At 41.1% G+C, this 21579-nt stretch overlaps 1 protein-coding gene across 5 annotated transcripts in view; it reads right to left on the reverse strand.

The window, feature by feature from the left end:
- GRIK1 (glutamate ionotropic receptor kainate type subunit 1) overlaps nucleotides 1-21579 on the reverse strand; it is a 169661-nt gene that overhangs the window by 16066 nt on the left and 132016 nt on the right. For 4 of the 5 annotated variants that reach the window (XM_030464444.1, XM_030464467.1, XM_030464450.1 and 1 more), the window contains exons 9-13: nucleotides 18885-18998; nucleotides 17547-17750; nucleotides 16696-16919; nucleotides 11771-11889; nucleotides 7397-7614 (exon numbers count right to left, since the gene is read on the reverse strand). In XM_030464444.1, coding sequence (XP_030320304.1) covers nucleotides 7397-7614; nucleotides 11771-11889; nucleotides 16696-16919; nucleotides 17547-17750; nucleotides 18885-18998 — 879 coding nt within the window. The remainder of the gene's footprint in view (nucleotides 1-7396; nucleotides 7615-11770; nucleotides 11890-16695; nucleotides 16920-17546; nucleotides 17751-18884; nucleotides 18999-21579) is intronic. The other variant, XR_003988511.1, reaches the window with a different exon arrangement.

Genomic DNA, 21579 nt, shown 5'->3' on the forward strand with positions numbered 1-21579 from the left:
CTCAGGGCAAACGTGCTATCCCAAAAGCCTGATGACAAATACAGTACTGGCTCTTCCGTACGGATATCACTTGCCTAAAAGTCATGTATTCCAAGGATAAAGCTTGAGACATAAACCCAAAGCAGCTTCTAAGCAAATTTCAACTTTCTGCTTTCCATTTCAATCCGACTAAAGAACTTCATCTTTCTCCCACTCAAGTTCAGGGGGAATTTTCCAGGAGGCAAACATGCACATGTCCCGTGTCAATGTCCAGCTGTACAAGGCCAGAAGCCCCATCTACCTCCATACAGTCTTGAACATTCCTTCCATCCAACTCTTTTCCCTGTGTCAGAGGAGCCCCAGGGGACCCAGGCACTCTCCAGAAAGCAGGAATGCCTGTGCCCCCTTGTTCACACTTGGAAGATAAGAAAAGAAAAACAGAGCCTGCTTAGAGATGTGTCAGCACCTTGTGCCTGACAGCTGCCTGCCCACCTCAAGATATGTTACTTACAAACAAAAAACTTTCAAGTGCTCATAGATAACTAACATGATTATACCTCTCTAATCCTGGTATGGTCTCAAACAACACAGAGGACAATATGTTGCTCTTGGATTAAATATCAAGGTGGGCCTACAGACAGCTGGACCACCTGAAACTGCCAATAGAAATTATTTTATCTCAAGATGGCAAAGCCAACAATTGCTGTTGATGCAGTTTAGCACAAGCCGAACACACACAGAGTTTTGAATATAAATATGAACTGAAGGTACTCCATACACATATGTTGCCCTGGTTCTAGGGCAGCATATCCTCACTACTTAAACACTTAATCTACCTGGGGTATTCCTGTGAGAAGCTTTGGGCTTTATTTGTTAATGCACTGTAAATTCAATATCTCTGAATGCCACCTAAATTCCACCTAAGTATGGCAAGCCACAAGATACCTCTAAACTCTGAAGATGGTTAAGTGGCTCTTTACTAGTAGAAACCATTTCTACTGCTCAGTTGGGAACAGCTTTTTAAATGATAACTTTATGCAGTAGGTTGAGTCTAATATTGAATTTACTGGAAGACTGTATCTCTTATTCATATGAGCTTGAGAGAAAGGTCTTCTTGACTTGCCAGCTCCCATTTTTTTAAGGATAGATGCTATGCCAAATTCTGGCCTTTGAATTCTCATTGATTGCAGTGTAAATGTCTTCACATCAGAAGGCAGGACCTGGAGAGAACTGCAACATGAGATTAAGATCTATTATCACAAAGGAGCAGGCAAGCAGTGGAAGATTTATAGGCAAGTTGGAAACAGAACAGGACAACAGTCTGGAGAAATATGTTTGTGTCATGATTTGTGGATGTGAAACATCTTGCCTTCAGTTGAGCTTTTCTCAAATTTGGACATGCACACAAATGGTGAACATCACCTGAGATCTTGTGGCCTCACCTGTCTAAAGCTGCATGCCCTCTCTGGAGCACTCCTTACCTGTCCATGCCCTATGTTTTAGGTATTTTCAACTCATATGGCCAGAATTGAGACACGTTTACAAAGAAGCTGTCTCTGAGGTACATTCAAGGTCAGAACTCTGTTTTTCCCCACAGAAAATTTCAACTGGTTTTGTTTTCATTTCCCCCACTACCTGGCTCAAAGACATAGTCACTGTAGAAACTTTCTTGAAAGTATAGTAGACAATACTATATTGTCTACTATATAGAGACAACCTCATTAGCCATAGTTTTTCAAGGGACACTATTACAGAAAGGTTACTAGTGTAAGGCATTCAAAATCAGTGGAAAAACGCAACTGTTAGTATATGCATTATAAGACTAAATAAAAAGTTATACAAATTGGAATAAATACAAATAGAGTTTTCAGAAAAGTAGTGGAAGTACCTTGCTTTTCTCCGATGGTCCCCAACCTGCATCCCATCTAGTAGGTATATTGTGTAACATCGTCTTCCAGGGCTCCCTCCTGCTGCTTTTAAGCACAAAGTCCTAAATCAAAGCTCTTCTGCACATATCTTCAGTAGTCCTTTTGCCTGTCTCTTACATTCCTGAAAATCAAACTCATCTGGTCTTTGTGTCTGTGTTGTACATGACAGGCGCTTCCTTGTTCCTCTCTCCTCCACAGCAAGGAACACCCAGAGTATCATGGTTTTGCTTTAAAAAAGTGGTTTGAAAGAGGCTGCTGTTTCTCTTGGCAGTTCTTGGTTTAAGTACTGGGCATAGCCCATTGTTGATAAATCAACTCTTGCAACACAGGAAGCACCTGAAATAATGACCCCTCCTTAGCCCTATGCTCACTGGTGTGTGTGTACGTGTGCTTACTTTGCTCAAGAAGTATATACAGTAGTTTACAGTCCAGAAGCAAAGTCATGCCCCCATGGAGCACACAGTATTCTTTTTGCATACATGAGTATCTGTTCTTTTTATTGTACAGAGACCTCCACCTTGATTGTTTGGGGTTTTTTAAAAGTTTTGAACAGTGTAAAGGGTTGGACTCGATGATCTCTGAGGTCCCTTCCAACCCAGCCGATTCTATGATTCTATGAAATCCAAATCTTGTAAGGATCTTGAGGAGCTTCCATAATAAAAATAATAACACCTTTTATATAACACTGTGTGTGTCTTACTGGTTCACAAGTGTGATAAATTGTAATTTTCATGCATCTTTCACTATGTCACCCTCACTCTGCCAGAGAATCCATCTCCATTCTACACAAAAAAACAAGTGTAATTTCATCTGTGTTTGTGTACACGTGTATTTCAGACAGAAGTAAGAAGCATGTAGAGCCTATAAATATTTAATCACCTTGTGTGAAACATTTTTAAAGGCTTACACTCTTTTATGACTGTAAATTTTAAACTTGGGGATTAATGGTGCAAAAAAAAAAAAAAAAAAGCCACCAACAAACAAACCATGTAACATTAGAATAGCACTAGAAATGTGTTCTAAACTTCTTATGCTGAAATTAAAGCTGTTTCCCCTGAAAAGCCATGGAAGAAACAGGTTTTGAAGATTTCTTTCTGATATTTATTATGACTTCAGAATAGCAATGACAGTGACTAGGAAGTGAAGAGCTCTTAGTCCCAGAGAGTATCTCAGGGCCTTCAAAAGGTGAAGGTCCTACTGCCCAATGCTCCTGATGAGAGTCCAGCATTTGCCTTATGCAATTTCCAGGAATATCTCCAGATGCATTTCCCAGCATACCATAATGGAAATGTCTGCTCATCATTTCAAGAGCTGACTAATAATGAGTGTCTGAAAAATGCTGCAGTTTGTGCATTTCTTTCAGCACAGAAACATTTCTATTCAGCCACGAGAGTCATCACAAGGGCAATCCACCCTTGCCAGCTCCATTGGGGCCAGATCTATTACACGATTGAAACATCCTTGATAAGCATTATTCATTTTGAGAGATGACCCAAATACTTTAGCCATGATCCTTTTTGTCTGTGTGTGTGGAAGCACTTTGCCTTGAGTGGAAGCTGAAGGGTTTGTGCTTAAACCTTGGGCCAGAGCAGCAGGGGCTTGGCCTCTCAGCACTGGGGGGTGTAAATGTTCACTCCTTCACAATTGTGTGGCACCAATATTATTTTACCCCACATAATGCTTCCCCTTGATGCCCCATCCTCTTCAAAGGCATATTTCATTATCTATGAACACCATTCCTACAGGCTACTGTGGAAAAAATAGTACTAGTTCATCCAGTGCTTAACTTCCCTGCTGAGATTACCAATGAAGCTGCTAATTAATTATAATTGTCACAGGATTTTTGCACATACATCTTATATTTATATCTTCCTGGCTTTTCTGCTGACATTTTATGATACTAACCCATTTTGGAGGTAAGTAATACTAATAGTGGGGGACAGGAGGGGAAAAAAAGGAAAAAAGGATGCTATTATCTACAAAGCAAGTACTCACAAAAGATGTTCTTTTGCTTAGAAACATACTCATGTGTGTATACAGCCTATATATTAATAGTCTGTGTAATACTGACTATGGACATTTTTTAAAAAGGGTCAAGTAACCTTGCATGTTCACTGCCTGCAGTATTTTTATGGTACAAATGTGACCTTCAGAAGCTATGTTAGCCAAGTTGCTGTAAGAAGCTGAGATCCTGCCCTGAGAAAAGACCTGGAGGAAAATGTCCTCACATCCATGCTCTGGTTCCCTTCAGATTCTCCCATCAAAGGCATGGGCTTGCCTCTCAGAGCAGTACAGCATCATATTGTTTCTCCATATGTATTGGCAAAAAATCTCACATCTTTTACATTAATATTGCTGAAGTATCCTAGAATGATAGAATCATTAAAGTTGGAAAAGCCCTCTAAGATCATCAAGTCCGACCATCAGCCCAACACCACCAACCAACTAAACCATGTCCTCAAGTGCTGTGCCCAGATGTTTTTTGAACACCTTCAGGGATGGTGACTCCACCACTTCCCTGAGAAGCCTGTTCCAATTCATGGCCACTGCTTCTGTTAGTAATTTTTCCTAATATCCAACCTGAACCTCCCACGGACCAACGCAAGTCGATTTTCTCTCATCCTATCACTGGTTACATGGGAGAAAAGACCAATCCCCACGTGGGAAAACAGTCTGTGGAGGCTTAAGGATTCCATGTGCACATCAATATGATTGTATGAAATCATTTATTAACAACTTGCACTCACTTATATAGAGAAGTCTTGTTTACACCATCTTATCATGCAGGTGGCTTTGTATTCCAATTACACATTACATTCTTACGGAGCCATCTTCTCACATAATTATTTTCCTCTTCTGTTGCCAATTAAGTTATCTCTTTCCCAGTAGCTCATTCTCAGAAAGCCTCTAACTAGGCCTCAATAACCATTAACCCAATGTGGCCTGAAGTAAGTCAGGATTGCTCACAACCTGTATATTTCTGAACTGTTTCCACAACACCCCCACCTCACTACGACTTCCTTTCAGGTAATTTTAAAGAGCCTCCCCTCAGCCTCCTCTTCTCTAGACTAAACAATCCAAATTCTTTCAGCTGCTCCTCATAAAAGCTCTGCTCTACACCCTTCACCAGCTTTGTTGTTTTTCTCTGAACTCACTCCAGCAACTCAATGTCCTTCTTGTAGGGAGGGGCCCAAAACTGAACACAGTGCATCAGGACAGCCCGCTTCTTCCTAACATCCAATCTAAATCTACCCTCCTCTCGTTTGGATCCATTCCCCCTAGTCCCATCACTACCTGACATCCCAAAGCTTTCTTGTAGGCCCCCTTCAGATACTGAAAGGCTTCAATAAGGTCTCCTTGGAGCCTTCTCCTCTCCAGACTGAATAACCCCAACTCTCTCAGTCTGTCTCCATAGCAGAGCTGCTCCAGCCCTCTAATCATCCTCATGGCCCTTTTCTGGACACACTCCAGCACATCCACGTCCCTCCTGTAAGAGGGGCTCCAGAACTGGATGCAGTACTCCAGGGGGGTCTCACAGGAGCAGAGTAGAGGGGGAGAATCACTTCCCTGGACCTGCTGTCCATACTTCTCTCAAGGCAGCCAAGGATCTGGCTGGCTTTTCTGGGCTGCAAGTGTACGCTGATGGCTCATGTTGAACTTCTCATCCCCCATCACTCCCAAATTCTTTTCCTCAGGGCTGCTCTCCATCCAGTCACTGCCCAGCCTGTATCAGTGCTTGGGATTGCCTTGACCCAGATGCAGGACCTTGCACTTGGTCTTGCTGAACTTCATGAGATTGGCATGGGCCCACCTCTCCCGCCTCTCAAGGTCCCTCTGGATGGCATCGCTTCCCTCCACCATGTTGGAGAGGCCAAAATCTGCCTTCCAGAAGTCCATGGTAGTGGACTAGTAGCTGCTCACCCTCCTTACTTTGCCAAGAATTGAGAACTCTATCATTGCCTAGTGCGGTCACGAGAACAAGTTGGTCAAGAACAAGTTGGCCTCAGACTACCATGTCTCCCAAAAGTCCTTCACTGTTTGTAAACAAGGCTCACTTGCCAGCTATGCCAGGAAGTTATCTTCCACACCCTCCAGGTACCTCCTAGACTGCTTCATCTCTGCTATGTTTTATTTCCAGCAGACATCTGATAAATTGAAGTTTCCTTCTAGAACAAGGTATAGAAATGGTGAGACTTCTGCTTGTAAAATATTTCATGTGACTTTTCATCCTGGTTGGGTAGCCTGTAACAGACTCCCAACAGGATATCTGCCTTGTTGGTTTTCTCCCTTATTCTCACCTTGACCTTATTGTCACAATCGTTGGGCTCTGTACAACCATACAATCAAAACACTACCTAAATATATAGAGCTACCCCACAGCCTCTCCTTCCTCTCCTTTCCCTTCTGAAGAACTTATAGCCATCCATTGCAACACTCAAGTCATAAGAGTCATCTCACCATGTTTCTGTGATGGCATCTGCATCACAGGTGTCCTGCCACACAGTGACTTCCAGCTCTTTCTGTTTGTTGTCCATGCTGCAATTATTTGTGCAGATGCACTTGAGCTGGTCTATCAGTTTCACCCTCAGCTTTGACATGCCAGCTCCAGGATCATCTCTAGTAGGCCAACTTTTATTCCTTTCCCTCTCCAAACCTAGTGTAAAGCCCCCTCAATGAGCACTGCCAACTCATAAGCTAGAATCCATTTCCCCCTTTGAGACAGCTGAACTCCATCTCTTGCCAGGGGGCTTGGTGCCATGTAAACCTCCCATGATAAAAGAACAAAACAAACCAAAACAAACAATTGTCATTCTGCCAATGACATCAGCCTCTCAGTCATGTGTTAATCAAATGTGTTTTCCTGTTCCTTTCAGTATTCTTCCCTGCCACTGAAGGGATTGAGGACACTACCTGTGCTCCTGAACCTTCAACCAACCATCCCAGAACCCTAAAATCACTTTTGATCACTTTTAGACTTCTTCCTGCAACTTCATTACTGCCAATCTGCATTGCCAATAGCAGGTAACAATCAGAGGGCAGAACCAGACCAGGGAGTTTCCTGGTAATGTCTCTAGCCTGGACCCCAGAGAGGCAACAGAGTATCCCGTGGGAAGGGTCCAGTCAGCATACTGGGCCCTCTGTTCGCTTCAGAAGGGAATTGCCCACAACAATTACCATCCTTTTTTCTTAACAGACTCAGTCATAATTTGTGAGTCACATTAGGCAACATTCTGGATAGATCTTCACCTACATCCTCATCTGCCTGGCCCTCAAGTTCTAGAGTCCCATATCTTGTGTAAGGGCAACTCGGAAGGTGGGGGAGGCCGAGAAGAGATTTGTCTGCCACCCTGGACAGAAGCCATGTTTCCTCTATGGATTTGGGAAAACAATGTATTTATCTACTACTTTAATCCTTCCAAGTGTTGTAATTCCACCTCACCATTTATCATCAGGGTCTGATTGCACAGAGCTGGCTGGTGCCATCTTACCTTGAAGAAGGTCATCGTGGATCCATCTCTAACAGCCCCGTATTCTATCTTGGTTTGCTTTGCCAAATCGTCTGCTGAATCGATGGGGGATTCCATCCTCTCCACGGTCAGGAAGGCAGCCAGGTTGGCAGTATAGGATGAGATTATGATTAAGGTGAAAAACCACCATATTCCTCCAACTATTCGGGTAGAAAGAGCTTTGGGCATCAGCTCTGATCCTGTTACAATATCATCAAAACAATCATATTAAAATGATGCTGAAAGATGCTTTTACTGACACCACAGACTGTTTTAGGCACAAAATGCTTTTATGAGCTGTAGTATGATAAAATGATTTAAACAATAATCGCACAGATGCATAGCTAACATTTATAATGGTAACACACTAGGAAGGGGATGTATGCCATGATACATGACAAATGGAATTATCCTTGGGTCTAAGCCCCAGCGCATCTCTGAGCTAATGTTCATTGTGCTATTAACCTTTCACATCCCCAGAAAGCTATGCTAGTGTTTTTCTTCATTTCCTAAATCCCTTTCTGACAGAATACGGTAATCAATCTTTTAATCAGAGATCTTTAGCAGAATGCTATTCTGCTTACAAGCTACCTGACAGAAATACTTTACAAGAGAAACCTGCCCCGTGCATCCTATCGATGTACCAAAGCAGAAACAGGGCAATCAATACGGTTCCAATGAACACACTGGCTGTGTGAAACCAAGCTCAAAACCCAGAACACATCTTATTACAAATGTGTGGTTTACACTTGAAAACACAGAGGATAAATGGATGTATCCTTTGGTCTACAGGGCAACAAAAAGTTTTGGACAGAGTGTTTAACAGTCATTGATGCTGAAAAGGTTTTAGCAGATCAGCCTGTCACCACCCACAAGTATTGAAGTGGTCTGCCACTGTCAGGAGACCACACAGAACAGCACGGGCAGGTGTTTAAGTGCATTAAAATGGCATGTAAACAGCTCAAACAAACTGTCTTTAAGCCACACAGCTACTTGTATTTCCAAGCAATGTGATACAAGTTTTGTGCTGTTATTTTTCTAGAGGCTTCCTCACTGAACTTTACTCATTTGGTGGGATTCAAGGATGTGGTTCAGGAAAGCACTTAGCCACTTGAATACTGACTTTGAAGTTAGGCATTATTATTTTGTTGATGAAGGATGGACTTAAGAAAGTAAGTGCTGTGAAATCTCAGCATGAAAAGCTTTTGATATGACAAATATTTTTCTATTACTGAAAAAATGTGTTGACATATTATCTCTCTCCATCTATTTAATGGTTTCTCTAAGACATTTAAATATATTGCAGAGAACATTTTCAGACTTTGCAAAAACTCTGAATTTAACTTTTGGGGTAAAAACCAAAAGGGCAAAAACTTTCCAAGAAACCAGTAAACAGATTCAACTTAGCTTCGTAAACATATAGGCATGTCTCTTAAAGGTCAAAGCTAAGCATAGCCCAAGGGTTTGAGTAGACTGACAGAACTGCCAAACTGCAAGAGTAGATTCTTTGCCTTTACAGCCCTGGTGCTGCATGGGTTTCAAATTAAGCTAGCAGTCTAAAGGAGAAAAATGTCACTTGAAATTTTGAAGTTCAAAGGTACATCTTTCAAGAGCTGTAGCTCTCTGTGGATTTATGTTTGTGGTCAGTTGTACTTTCTTGCTTTTTACATTAATTTTTTTTCAGTACAACTAAATTTCTTTATTTTTTTTTGTATTGTTGAGCTTAGGAAAAGTACATGTTCATTTCTAGGTTGAGGTTGAACTGCAAAAACTGGCTTCTAGGAAGGCTGAATTAGGTCATCCTGAAGGTATTACTTTTTTAAGCTTAGGCACCTATACAAATATGATCTCTACACTTGGACCTGAAGTACACTACAGTAATGCATAATAGCCAGATACCTTGCAGATATCTTAACAAGTAACCATAAAATCTGCCACTTCAGCCTTATGGCAGCACAAGAGAGTAGGCGGAGAAGTTCTGTGTGCTGAATCTGTGGGGCGAAATGCCGGATCTCCTGTGATTTCCTCTAGCAAAAAGTTGTTTGCAAAAAACCAGCAGAATGCATTCAGTTCAATTAAGCTCAAGATGCCAGAATCTATTAATTATGCAGTGAGATATGTTTTTGTTTTTTTTTTGTGAGGTGCTAAGCACGCTCCGATCCCTGCTGAACCAAGCGGGCCCCAGTCTCTCTTTTGATCACTCCCATGATTATTTCAATGTTCACCTTTTCGAGGGCCTTGATTCCAGCAAAAAGCATTAATATATGCTCCATGCTCACTGACTACTTCCTAAGTGCTCTCCATAATGAGATAGTTCTGGTCTGACCCATCACCTAGTTGAACTGGAGCTCTGATAGATAGCTTGCCTTTCTGAAAGTGATAGTTTCTCTGAATGGATTGGATGAAATGTGCCCTGTTTGGATGCTTTCAGATTATGCATAACACATCCGAGACTTTCAGGGGAAAAACAAGGGAAGAAACATCTAAATAAAAGTGTTGCTAGCAAGACTCAGGGTCAGAGACAATACTTGCTGAAGTCTCTCTAGTGCCTTTTTATGGCAGACATGACAGCCAATCCTGATCCAGACTTTGCTCACGCTCTGTAGAAAAGAGAAAGTCTGATCATCACATTTTAAAATTTAATAACAAGTGGCTTCCAATCAAGCATAACAAGCAGCTGCTGCCAACAAGAAAGACTGTAATGCTAGATGCAGAGTTTCACAACCATTCACATCATGTTCAAACTCTTCACATTAACGATGATGCACTTACAATCACACGCACCACAAGTTTGCACATGGAAACATTTGTGTTGCCTTACAAATGTTTTTTCTTTCTTTCTGTCTGTCTGTCTTTCTTTCTTTCTCTTTGTTTTTAATCTTCTTGAAAGACAAGCAGAGTCTGGTTGGGGCTGACTGTCATGTACCCAAGGTAGTGGTAACGAGCAGACACTGCATCCCACAGTTTGCTGTGGATGATGGTAAACTCCAAAAAAGGCAGTACATCAAAACACAAAATCCTGGGGCACTTTCACACAAAGGGCAATCACAGTTATGTACACACACCTGCCTGATACTGTAAAACCTCAGCCTGTGCTTTATTGATAGATTGGAAAGAAAACAAAACAAAAAAAAAGGCAAAACAGAGCAGCTCTTCCTTCATCCAAACTCCTTCAATGTAATTTCTATGAGGAAGCTCTTTATCCTGTTGATACATAGTGCACCAATAAAACAACGTGCATCTTAGATACAATACCAACTTTGCTCTCAACCATATCTAGGAAAAAATGCTCCAAGATAATTTTAATTGCTACTCATATCCGTTAAAGAGGGAAGAATAAACTGTATGTGGATAAATGCAGAGATGGTTTTATATTCCTTACTTAAGTATTTAGGGATTTAACACGAAGGTACTTCTGGAGTTTCCTCTGCATTACCTTTTTAGTTATATTCATGGGGTGGGTTGGTTTTAGGTCTGGTTTGGTTTTTTTTTTTTTTTTTTTGGTTGGTTGGTTTGTTGTTTTTTCAGATTTGATTCAACTTGAAATGTTTGTCAGAAAATCTTTTCCTTCTTTTCAGTGGCCCCAAGCTTTGGTGAATAGTGATTTAATTGGAAACCTTAGAACACACACCATAAACAAATGTGTTTAGTACACATATCTGTTTGACTTCCCAAATATAGTAAGCTCCACTTCCCTTCCTTGTCAACTGAGTAAAGTGTCAGCTGTTCCCAAAATCATCAGCAAACAGGCACTTGTGACTGGGTTAACTTAATGGGTTGGGTGTATTTACAGAATGATGGGACTCATACCTGCAGAAAAGCCATAAAAAAAAGGTTTGGTTTTAGTTTGGGTTTTAAACAAAGCGCTTGACAAGTGCCAACAAACTTAACAACCTTTATGAAGAAAGAGCATCCTTTTTTTGTTTGGCAGTTAAAGCAATTTTTCTAGGGTAGCTAAGGCTGTTACTGTTTCTGTTGGGATGGGGCCCAACATTTTCCTGTTGCCAAAACTCTCTTATACCAATAAACTCCAGCATGAAACACTTCATAATCTTCTTGCAGTTATTTTCCTTTCCAGCTCCAGAAACTCCCATGTGGCCCTGTCTGCTTCCTTTTCACTTAGGTGCTTCCCTTCCTTCCTCCTCCTGCTGCAGCCCTATTCTGGCTTTCACATTTTTCCTCCTCTGTCTGCTCCCAGTTGCAGTGGCACGTCGTTTTCTTCCTTTCTTCTATTGCTTTCTGTCTGAGATCAGGTTTTACAGTATATGCTGTATTTACAGAGGGTGGAGTTTACCAGCACAGAAGCCCTTGAGCAGACTGTGGGACGTGTGCGATAACGAAGTGTAACCGGTGTACCTTGCTGCATGAGAGCTCCAACTCCAAACCAGAAACTATTTAGTAAAGTAAAATTGTTTTCCACCACATCTGAGTCTGGGTTGCACGGGTGGGGGTTATACCACTCATATGGTGTAAACCTGTGGCAGTTAACAGAAACAACCTGTAAACATCAAGCAGAGTACACACAGCGGCAGCAAACCTGCTGAACAACGCACAAAGTGAAGGAGGTTAATGAAGGAAACAAGAAAAAGAAAAACCTCTGCTGAAAGGCTGTCCACGGGACGTCTCACAGCTGCCTCACTCAAGATGTGGAGCAGTGCTGCAGTGCCAGGAACCATTTTCATAATCTGGATCTAGCCCCAGGAAACTGCCTCGCTCCTCCCGCTCTCGGGGTCAGAGCCCTCAAGGCTGGGGCTGCTGCAATGCCCCACGCCCCGCCTGCCCGCACTGCTGACAGACAGACAGACATTTGCAGGGGTGGGGGTACAACTGGAAGCCGTGTAGCTGCTCCTTGGGGAAGGGTTTAGAAAACAAAGAAGGAGCAGCAGCCCTCTAAAGGCAACCATTGTTTGCTGCCTGCAGATGTGATGCTCGATGCTGAACGTGCTCTCCCTGCGTGAGGCTGCCATGGCAGTGGAGGAAAAGGCTGCTGATCCTTGGAAGGCATTCGGGAGCAATTGCAGGGCCTGAGAGAACCAAGTTGTTGGCATTGCAGGGAGACAGTTACACAGAGGATTGCCTTTAATGGAAGAATTTTGCTCTATTCCCCATGCACATTTCCTGCAACTGCAAACCATGCCCCTTCTGCTCTGTACAATGCTCGGAGTTACTTCAAGGACCTTTTCTCTCCGTGGTACCCTGCCCACTGTTGCTTCCCACTGCTGCAGAGTTCCTCATGAACTTAATGAATATAGCTTTAGTTGTCAATGTCATGGCAACACATTTTAATTACTGTTTTAACAGTATAATTAAGCATTGAATTCATGCACATTTGCAAGGTGAGTGTCTTGCTTAGCTCTAGTAGTAATCAGCTCTGATAGTAATGCACCTACAAATTAAAAGTGTAGCTTAGGATGCCATTAGCTGTGCAATGTTACCATTACTAGTATGATAGTATTAAACATCATAACAAAAGAAGCAGCTTTCAGGTTCAAGATACAATAGTTCTCCATACACCAGGTAAAAGAAAAGTAATAACCACGTTACATGTTTCAAAACTGTGCCAGAATAATGGAAGCAAGTGGTATGTAGTAACAGAATTGTTCCCAGCTCAGTCTGTTCACATTGAGGAAAACACATCTTTAACAAGATACCCAGAATTAGGATCTGCAGGTGTCCTGGGTTCTAAACTACCATACAGGTGACGTGGTGCCATGCTAAATGTTCACCCACAAAGTACTAGATTGTTGAGAAAAGACAAATAACTCTGCCTGACCTGGCTGGGAAGCCTAACCCTGGAGTTTTGCATCATTTCAGACAACTACCATATTCAGTTGGTTGGACACAAATGTCTCTCTCCATCACCAAGAGTAAAACAGCATTTCATAGAAAGTGGCAATGAAATTCTGGCAGCAAAACTCTTTCTGCCAGACTGGAGAGATCTTTATAGCAATGAGGATATATTTTATTGTGGTACTAGACTGACTATTTCTCACCTTGAAATGAAAGCTAATTTTGTTCTCGTGTGTCTGTTGCTGTGCTGAGCTCTAGGAAGAGGTTGGCTTACAATGCTGTTATATTTCACTGTTGAAGCCTTCAGTTTTCTTGGCCATTTTCCCCTGTGTTTTTATTACTCACAAGTATTTGTCTTTCATGAACTGATGTCAAAATACTATTAACCATTCAATTTACTGTGGCAGTGTTAAAAAGTGGATGCTTCTTGGGGTTAAAACCAGTCTATCCCATATTTGCTGAAATACTTGGCAAATCTTACAGAAAGCTTGACATGCCTGGAGACATGAACAGATATAGATATAGTCTCTAAGAATGGCTTAACTTCCTGTAGTAAATTAAAGTGTACGAAGTCTAAAGTAAATTAAGATGGCACATGAACACAGTTTTGTGTACTTCAGCCTATATAGTTGTGATCTTCTTAGTTTTAAACATAAGTTAAAAAAAACCATTTATATCAGAAAACTTTTAGATATTCAGAAAACTACAGTACAGCCAAACTCTTTGGCTGAACTAGGGGGTTCTTTTCCTCTTTTTCTGATAGGTGGGTTATAAGAATATGAAACCTTGATATGTTTAAGTTGTTACAGTCCGGTTTTGTGCTGTGCCTTATGAATGTGTGTGGGTCTATGCCTTCAGTGACAAGTAAGCCTTTTAGATAGTTTTAGTCATATTTGACAAATAGGTGGAGGCCTTAGAGGTTATTATGCTCCTGCAAGTGTTGTGAAACATTGCAGTAGTAGCCCCGCTAGGAGAGAAGCTGCAGGATGAGCTCACAGCTCATTATGTATCCGTTAATCCGCATGAGAAAAATCGCCTATAAATCCTTCAGCTGCAGGGAAAGCAAACACACAGACAAACAAACTTCAGCTGGCAATCACAATCCACCGTGAGACAACAAATCTGTAGGGAAATCAGGCTTCATTAGTTACACTGCTCCTGGATCTACTGCTCTTTAGAAACATTTAGGAAACAAAACACAACACATTTACTTAGGGCGGACCCATGGATTTACCCAAAGGCTACACTGTGACTTGGAGCAATATTTAACAGTCCAGAGAGAAAAGCAAACAAATTTCACAGCTGATGATTTGTGAGCACTGTGACGTCCCTCTGGTTTGCTTCTGGCCACGTATCTGCATGTGGGCAGCTCCACAAGCAGGCAGAGGACCCTGATGCTTATTTATTCCTGCAAACTTGATGCAGCTATTTTAAAAATTAGAAGTTCTGAGGATAACTCACTCAGGCTTTGTTTTCCATTCTGCCTGTTCAGAGGTGGAGAAGACTATGGGATGTTTTTAGTCTTGGCACACAACAATAGAAAAGTCAATCTGTCACAGTCAAGCAGATTTAATATTAGTCATCAATGAGATCATGATTTGAGTACAGTAAGAGTTATTATTTATGGTACAGTGAGCCACTGCAAGAGCTTGTGGAAATTCATGACTAATTGTATACAGTCCCATAGCTGCCAGGGATAGAGGAACTCTTGTTTTTACCTAAGGCCAACACTAATAAGTTAACCCATCACCTCTCCTCCTCTAATTCTCTCCTCCTTCTTCACATTCTCAGGACTTTAAAGGAAAAGGGAAATGCCACAAATTTCTATGTTTTTATAGCAGTGTTGAAACGTGCAAATGAGGGAAGCATTCACATAGGTTGTCCACCTGGAACACAGGTTGTTCAGTGGATCACAGAGAAATGTATGTCTGAGGCCAGACACCCTCAGCAGAACTGTTTGTGTCACTTAAGGTTTTGCAGGGCTGTGTCTTTTGGTTAAAAGAAAACAGGGAACTGGTGAAAAAACAGCAAGAGCTTCATTTGGCCTCCCTCACAAAGTAGTGGAAGTGAGGCACAACGTGTTAAATTATCAGAATTGGTAATTACAGTTACTATTATTTTATGGCATTTGAGCAAGTGATGTGTATATTGGAATATATATATTATTTCTGACTTTTTACAGTTGAATGCCATAATTTGCAATAAAATTCACAGCATTTTAATATTACCTTTGCTGTGATGAAATATGTGGAATTCCAATGATACATCACTTAGCTTCTTATATTTCATAGCATAAATATTTTCCCAACCTGTTTTCTCATGTACTTTTGAATGTGGAATCTGTCATTGCTGTATATGTATACCAATCCATAACAGAATTTGGGAAAAGATTAATTAGGGATCCTCAGTAAAACAAACCAAAACTCAAACAACTAAAAATATTTCCATTTTAAATTATGAAAAGGGAAAATTAAGGACAAGATGACGTAAAATGAAACAGTCAGAAATGAAATTCAAGGCCATTGCTTGAAGGATAGTAAGTATGCCAGCTTGGTGTGTTTATTAAGGAGTATCTAGAAAAGATTGCTTCAAATGATCACTTTCCTCCTACAAAGTTCTAAGCTCTTTTTCTGGTATGCTTGACTGGCTCTTATTCACAACTCAAGAGCAAGTAACACCCAATACTGTGTTTCACAGTCTCTGAGGCCATGGTAAGTATCTTGTATCCCGTTTGTGAAATAGTATCATCTGTCTAGCATTTTTCAGGTAAATTTCAGCCACAGGGTACAAGAGTGCTCTGCTGGCCCTCTGGACTTGTAACTGTACTTCACTGGTCCAGAAACTTTGTGCTGCAGCTGCCTTTGAGAATATTATGAGCTATATCCTCATTTGGAAAAGCAGGGTGTATATACTTATTTGCTGCTGGTTTTGAACAGGGACTTCACTGGGACCCTGCAACTGACAGGCAGGGTTCATCTCAGGACAGTGCTAGGAGAGAGCCTTGGGTATACATCACCTTGTCACTTGTCCTCTTAGGTTCCCAGGCACGTCGTCTTGTATTTGGAAGGGGAAATGATGGAGCTAATTAACATCCTTCAGCAAAAATCTGCTCACATCCTCTTTCCTACATTTTAACTGTATGCACTGTTAGTGGAATAGAGAAGTTCTACATGCAAGTAAGGCGAGCTGCTTTTCAAGATGAAGTGTACTGAGGTCACATGTACTGACAAAAAAAGCTGACATATTTCATCAGATATCTCTCCTCTGTTCAGCCCTTAAGGAAAGTAAAATCTCATCACATCGCAATATAAAAAAGTGATAGAAGTGTAGATGTGAAAATACCAAAAGACCTGCTAGAACGTTATGTTTTAGGACTGGATAAAACCCTTAGGATAGCATTATACTATGTTGACTTCACAGAGGACATGGGAGGACCTATGGGAGAAGAGGCAATTAATGTAGATGTATATAAAACTGTGTCTTCAACTTACCTTGCAATGACAAAGAGGACACAACTGACTCCAAGGCAGGCTAGGAGAACATACATCCAAATATCGGGAGAAAGAGGGTTTAAAAAGGAGAAAACACCAGGGTTTGTCCCATTGGGCTTCCGGTACAAGATACTGATTCCCAGCGTCATGAAGGGCTTGGAAAAATCGATTACTTTCTCTCTTACATAGGTAATAGTGAGAGGAGCAACTGCCAGATCAGCTTTCTGAAAACACAAATGGGAAAATACTTATTCTTTTCCATGTTCAGAAACATGCTACTGTTCCTCCAATTTTCCCCCCAGGCATTAAAATTAAATGAAATTTGACTATAAATTTGAAGTGCATGACAGAATTTAACAGTGCTAGGATATTAGTTGGCACATGAAAGTCTGTCTCCTCTTTTTGGAGGCAGAGGGATTATTCGTGACTTTCATGGCAGTAGGAGAGGTATGACTGGGGACATGAGGCTTGGTCCTGTGCAATGGGGTAAGGACTGCCAGTGCATCTGGTCAGGGACTACATTCACAGCTCAGAGGCTGCCACAGGGCTGCTCACAGGGTTTCGAGTGAGCTGGAAACCCAGCCTTTGCCAGGCTGTATCCAGGGAGTGGGCAGGACCCATTGTCCCACCACAGATGGAGGTTCCCCCCGACACCAGTATGTTCTCAGTTCAGACAAACTGACATGACTTCCTTCTCTGACAAATGGCAATAAATACAGACCAGTATTTATAAAAATAAATTTATAAAAAACAAACCAAGCCAAAACCTAAACCAGATGTTTCATTTAGTCTGGTTTCATATAAAATACAACAGGTGAAAGGAAAATAAAGAGAGAAAGATTCAATCTTACATGATCTATGAGTTCTTTGACCATCCCATTCCATTCTCCTTTGTCATTCTGGGCTCCATATTTACCATCAGAAACTAGTTTGACCTCATAGATGAAGCCTAAAATATTTGACAGCTCCTTCAGTAAGTCCAGACAATAACCTTCAAATCTGTCATTTCCATATAAGGGCTTGTCAGATTTCTTGTACATAACATAAGGATCTTCCTGTAGAAAAAACCAATAGACATACAGTGAGAGAAATAATTTTTGTTTCAGATTATATCAGTTTCTCTAAATTATGTGAATATTTTATGAATTAATTGCAATTAGATGGAAACCAGTAATTTACCAAGTCAATTGAAAGCTTTTTTAGATGTGTTAACAAATTGACTGAATCAATCAATGATAAGCATAAGGGCCCTAATTTTCAGTGGAACAGAACATTCATAGCTCCCAGGGGCTTTAATTAAAGTAGTGCTTAGCAGCTCCAAAATCAGATCCAAGATCAGTACTCTACATTGTCCCACCCTATGGGAAAATAAGGAATTTTTAAGTGAGAAAAGCCTAAATAACAGAAAAAGGAGAACCTAAGACCAGATACTCAGTGAGAGCTGAGTCTTCAAATGTATAAAATAGCTGTGAGTTAAGCAGGCATTCACATGAGAGAACGGAGAATAGCATAGGTAGATTTCGAGGTACCTTGTTACTTTTCTTGTTAAAAGGTTTTGGATAGAAGATCAGAGAAAGCAGGCTTCTGCAGTTTATTGTGGCAGTAGGAATGTGGAAGGAGCCTTTGATCTCCTTTCCTCCTCCTGAGGAATTAGGCCGAATAATTGAAAAAAAGTGGCATTACTGGCTAGGGAGAAACTATGAGGCTGAACAACTGGTGAATACCCAGGTGCATATTTTCCACTTATCATAGTAAGGACATAGCTCAGTTTGCCTCTCCACTGTTGGCTAGTTTCTTTCATTCTTCTTCATCTCATTTTAGTTAAAAAGGAAGGATGTGTAAGTACTGCCTATATAGCTGAGTATTTGCATGTGTTAGTTCTGGGGGAAAAAAGTATGCAGTGTTTGTCTCTGAAATGTTGAAGTAAATTGAACAATTTTAGGAGCAGAGGATCCTGAGAGTCTCTAATTGACAGTGGGATGTTTTTGAATCAATCTTGTGGACAGATCAATGTGACCATTGATTCTGAGTCTAAATCAAAAATCTTGCTTGAAAACAGCCTAGTTTAACAAAACATTGTTTAGTGTGGTGGAAAACAGCAATGGAGTGCAGGGTGGAGACAGCAAAGGTGGCTGTGGAGGCCACCTACAGCCTGTCAGGTGGTGTCACCTTCACAGAGAGAAACTCACCAGGATGGTGGTAACGATAAGGGTCCGGTTGGCCAAGGAATCGGTGATGTTGGTTGATCGGTCCTTGTTGCTGTCCGTCATGTTAAGGCCACTGTATGAGTTCCAAACCCCAATCTGTTCAGAAGAGAGTCAGTGAGCAGCTGCCTGGCCTATGCTAGCTGAAACATTTCTTTAAAGGTTCACTGCCAGGGAAGGGTGCACTGGTTCTGGTCAACACAGAAAGAGATACCAGCAGCACGAAATGCTAGAGGAGGGAAACGGCTGTAGATCTGTGTAAGGCAACAACACCAAATGGCTGGTTTAGAAAACACAGGGAACACACTGCCCTTTCAAAAGCAGGTGGAAATGAGTAAGCTGTAAGAGTATAAGGGAGGTCAATACAGTGATATGTATTAGCCAATTTGCTACAAAAGTGGAACATCTTGATTTTGTGTCCAGCTAAAAATGTCAAATGTTTACTTTCATGATTTTTTTTTTTTTGCACAAGATAGAGTTCAAACACACGGCAAGACCTCTCTCTTCCAATACAGCAGATTAAAATCTTGAATAAATATGTTGAAGCTGATGGATGGATGCACTGTCCTTTTGCTTCTACTATGCCTTCAGCAGGTTTAGCAAAGATTATTCTGTCATTTCTTGTCTACTGTACATGACAGGCTAGCAAAATGATACTATTTCACCAACATATCAGTATTTGCTCAGTAAATATAAGTGATCAAAGACAAATTCCTTTCTAGCCCCAAAGATAGAGAAGAATTGCAACAAATAATGCCCAATCCAAAGCCTCAAGGAAAAGATCTTCATGATTTCAATGGATTTGGATCTAGACCTTGTGAGGGCAGATATTATAACCGTGTTGATTTATTCAGGCAAATATTTACTTAACATAAATGTAGTCAGAAAGCCTTTTCAGGTGTTTTGTTTTTGTTTTAGTTTTGGGGGTTTGGTTTTGTTGGGGTTTTTTTGCCTTTGGATTTACATGGCTGAGGGCTGGTGTGAGAAAAATCCAGGCAAAGGGCTGGATCTGCATTTTCATTAGGTTTGTATTGGACATTTGTGGAGAGCACCAGTGGTATGGTTTAAGGGACTGACACTGGCCATCCACAGAGCCATTTTCATCACTGAGCTGCTCTGCCAGAATGTCTCAGCTATACCTAGGAAGGATCTGCTTTCAGATCCTCCCTGATGAAACTGCCACTGAAGCAGCTAAAACAGCCCAAAACAAACCCCACTGACCTCTTCTGTGTACTGAAGGTCTCTATCTTCTGTCAGATGCTCAGTCAGTTCAGATGCAGCCTAGACTCTTTTTCTTTGGTTGTTAACTGGAGCAAAGATAGTGGTGTTGCCTTTGTATCAAACCTAGCAGATTAGCTTGTGCCTGATGAGTGTATTGGGTGTAATTGTCTATTGAACAAATGTTGGGTTTGTGTCCCTGGGTGCCATTGCTTTCACAAACTTTTTTCCAAAGCATGACCAATGGGGATAGCAATTCCTTTTTGTTTTGTTTTGTTTCATTTTGTTTTGTTTTATCAAGTGTTTATTAATCATTCCCTTTGTTTCCAAAACTAGATCAGGTTGGGAAACTGATCTGGAAAATACACACAAAATAGAATGTGGGATATTATGACAGCCTGTGCCAGGAATATAGTAAATAACCAGTGTCCTTGAATTTGCACAAAGGTGGCAGAGTTAATGAAAAAGCTGTTCTGATCATTTTTACTGACATGATAGGCTTTTTTCTGCTGGCAGCAGGGAAGAGGAGAACAACTATGAAGAACATGGAGCAACACAGTCACAGTGCATACAAAATACACCAGGAGACCTCTCTGTGTCTGGATAAAAGAATAACACTGCAGGTCAACCTTGATTAGAGTGATGGAGGAGATCAGAGGGGCACTGGAAGAATGAGGCTAGGGTAGTACATCACCATGGTGAATCTGGGGGATTTATTGCAGTTTAGTGACAAGTTTGAGAGGTGTCATATGACCTTCTCAGCACGCCTGTGCTCTGAACCAATTGTAATTTGGTTTAAATCAATTCAGAATCGTACGAAATGCCAAGAATAAAAAATGAGGTTCCATAGCATTCTGCATGTCAGGTAGGATGATCTCTTCACCAGTAATGAGGGAAATGGGGGCCTGTGTGCCTTAGCCTGATTCACTGAAGATTAAAACAAGGTTATTAAAGATGTGCTGTATAAGAACATGAAGAGTGCCTGAGGATGTTTTGCACTAGTTTACTCTGCAGCATTAATATCCCTCTCGAAACAACAAAAACCCAGTCTTTTCAACCGTGTTTGTGGGAGCAGTGGGAAATAATAAGAACTGTGTGAAATCTATGCAAAGTATAATTCTAAGTGTTTTAAGAATTTTTTGTCTTTTTACTCCAGAACACCTTAAATAGAGTGAATGCAGTTGCTATCTTCTTAGAGAATGGCAGCTGTGGGTTGTACTTCCAGTGGGCACCAGTGCATGGAGCTGGTGTCTGACTCCCACTTAGGTGCCTTTTCCACCAGGCAGAGGCACCTCATGTTAAAAGAGGGCTGAGATTCCTGGGTTAATTTAGTTCTTTTATAAACAAGCTTAGCTCCAGTTCCCATGTGTTAGTGAATGACAGCACTCACTTATTCATCTTTATTATTATCTGTAAGGAGTTAATAACACACCTGTCAAAATTTTGAGTCAACAGTGCTGGT

The sequence above is a fragment of the Calypte anna genome, chromosome 1 (genome assembly GCF_003957555.1).
Source record: "Calypte anna isolate BGI_N300 chromosome 1, bCalAnn1_v1.p, whole genome shotgun sequence".
Lineage (NCBI taxonomy): Eukaryota > Metazoa > Chordata > Aves > Apodiformes > Trochilidae > Calypte > Calypte anna.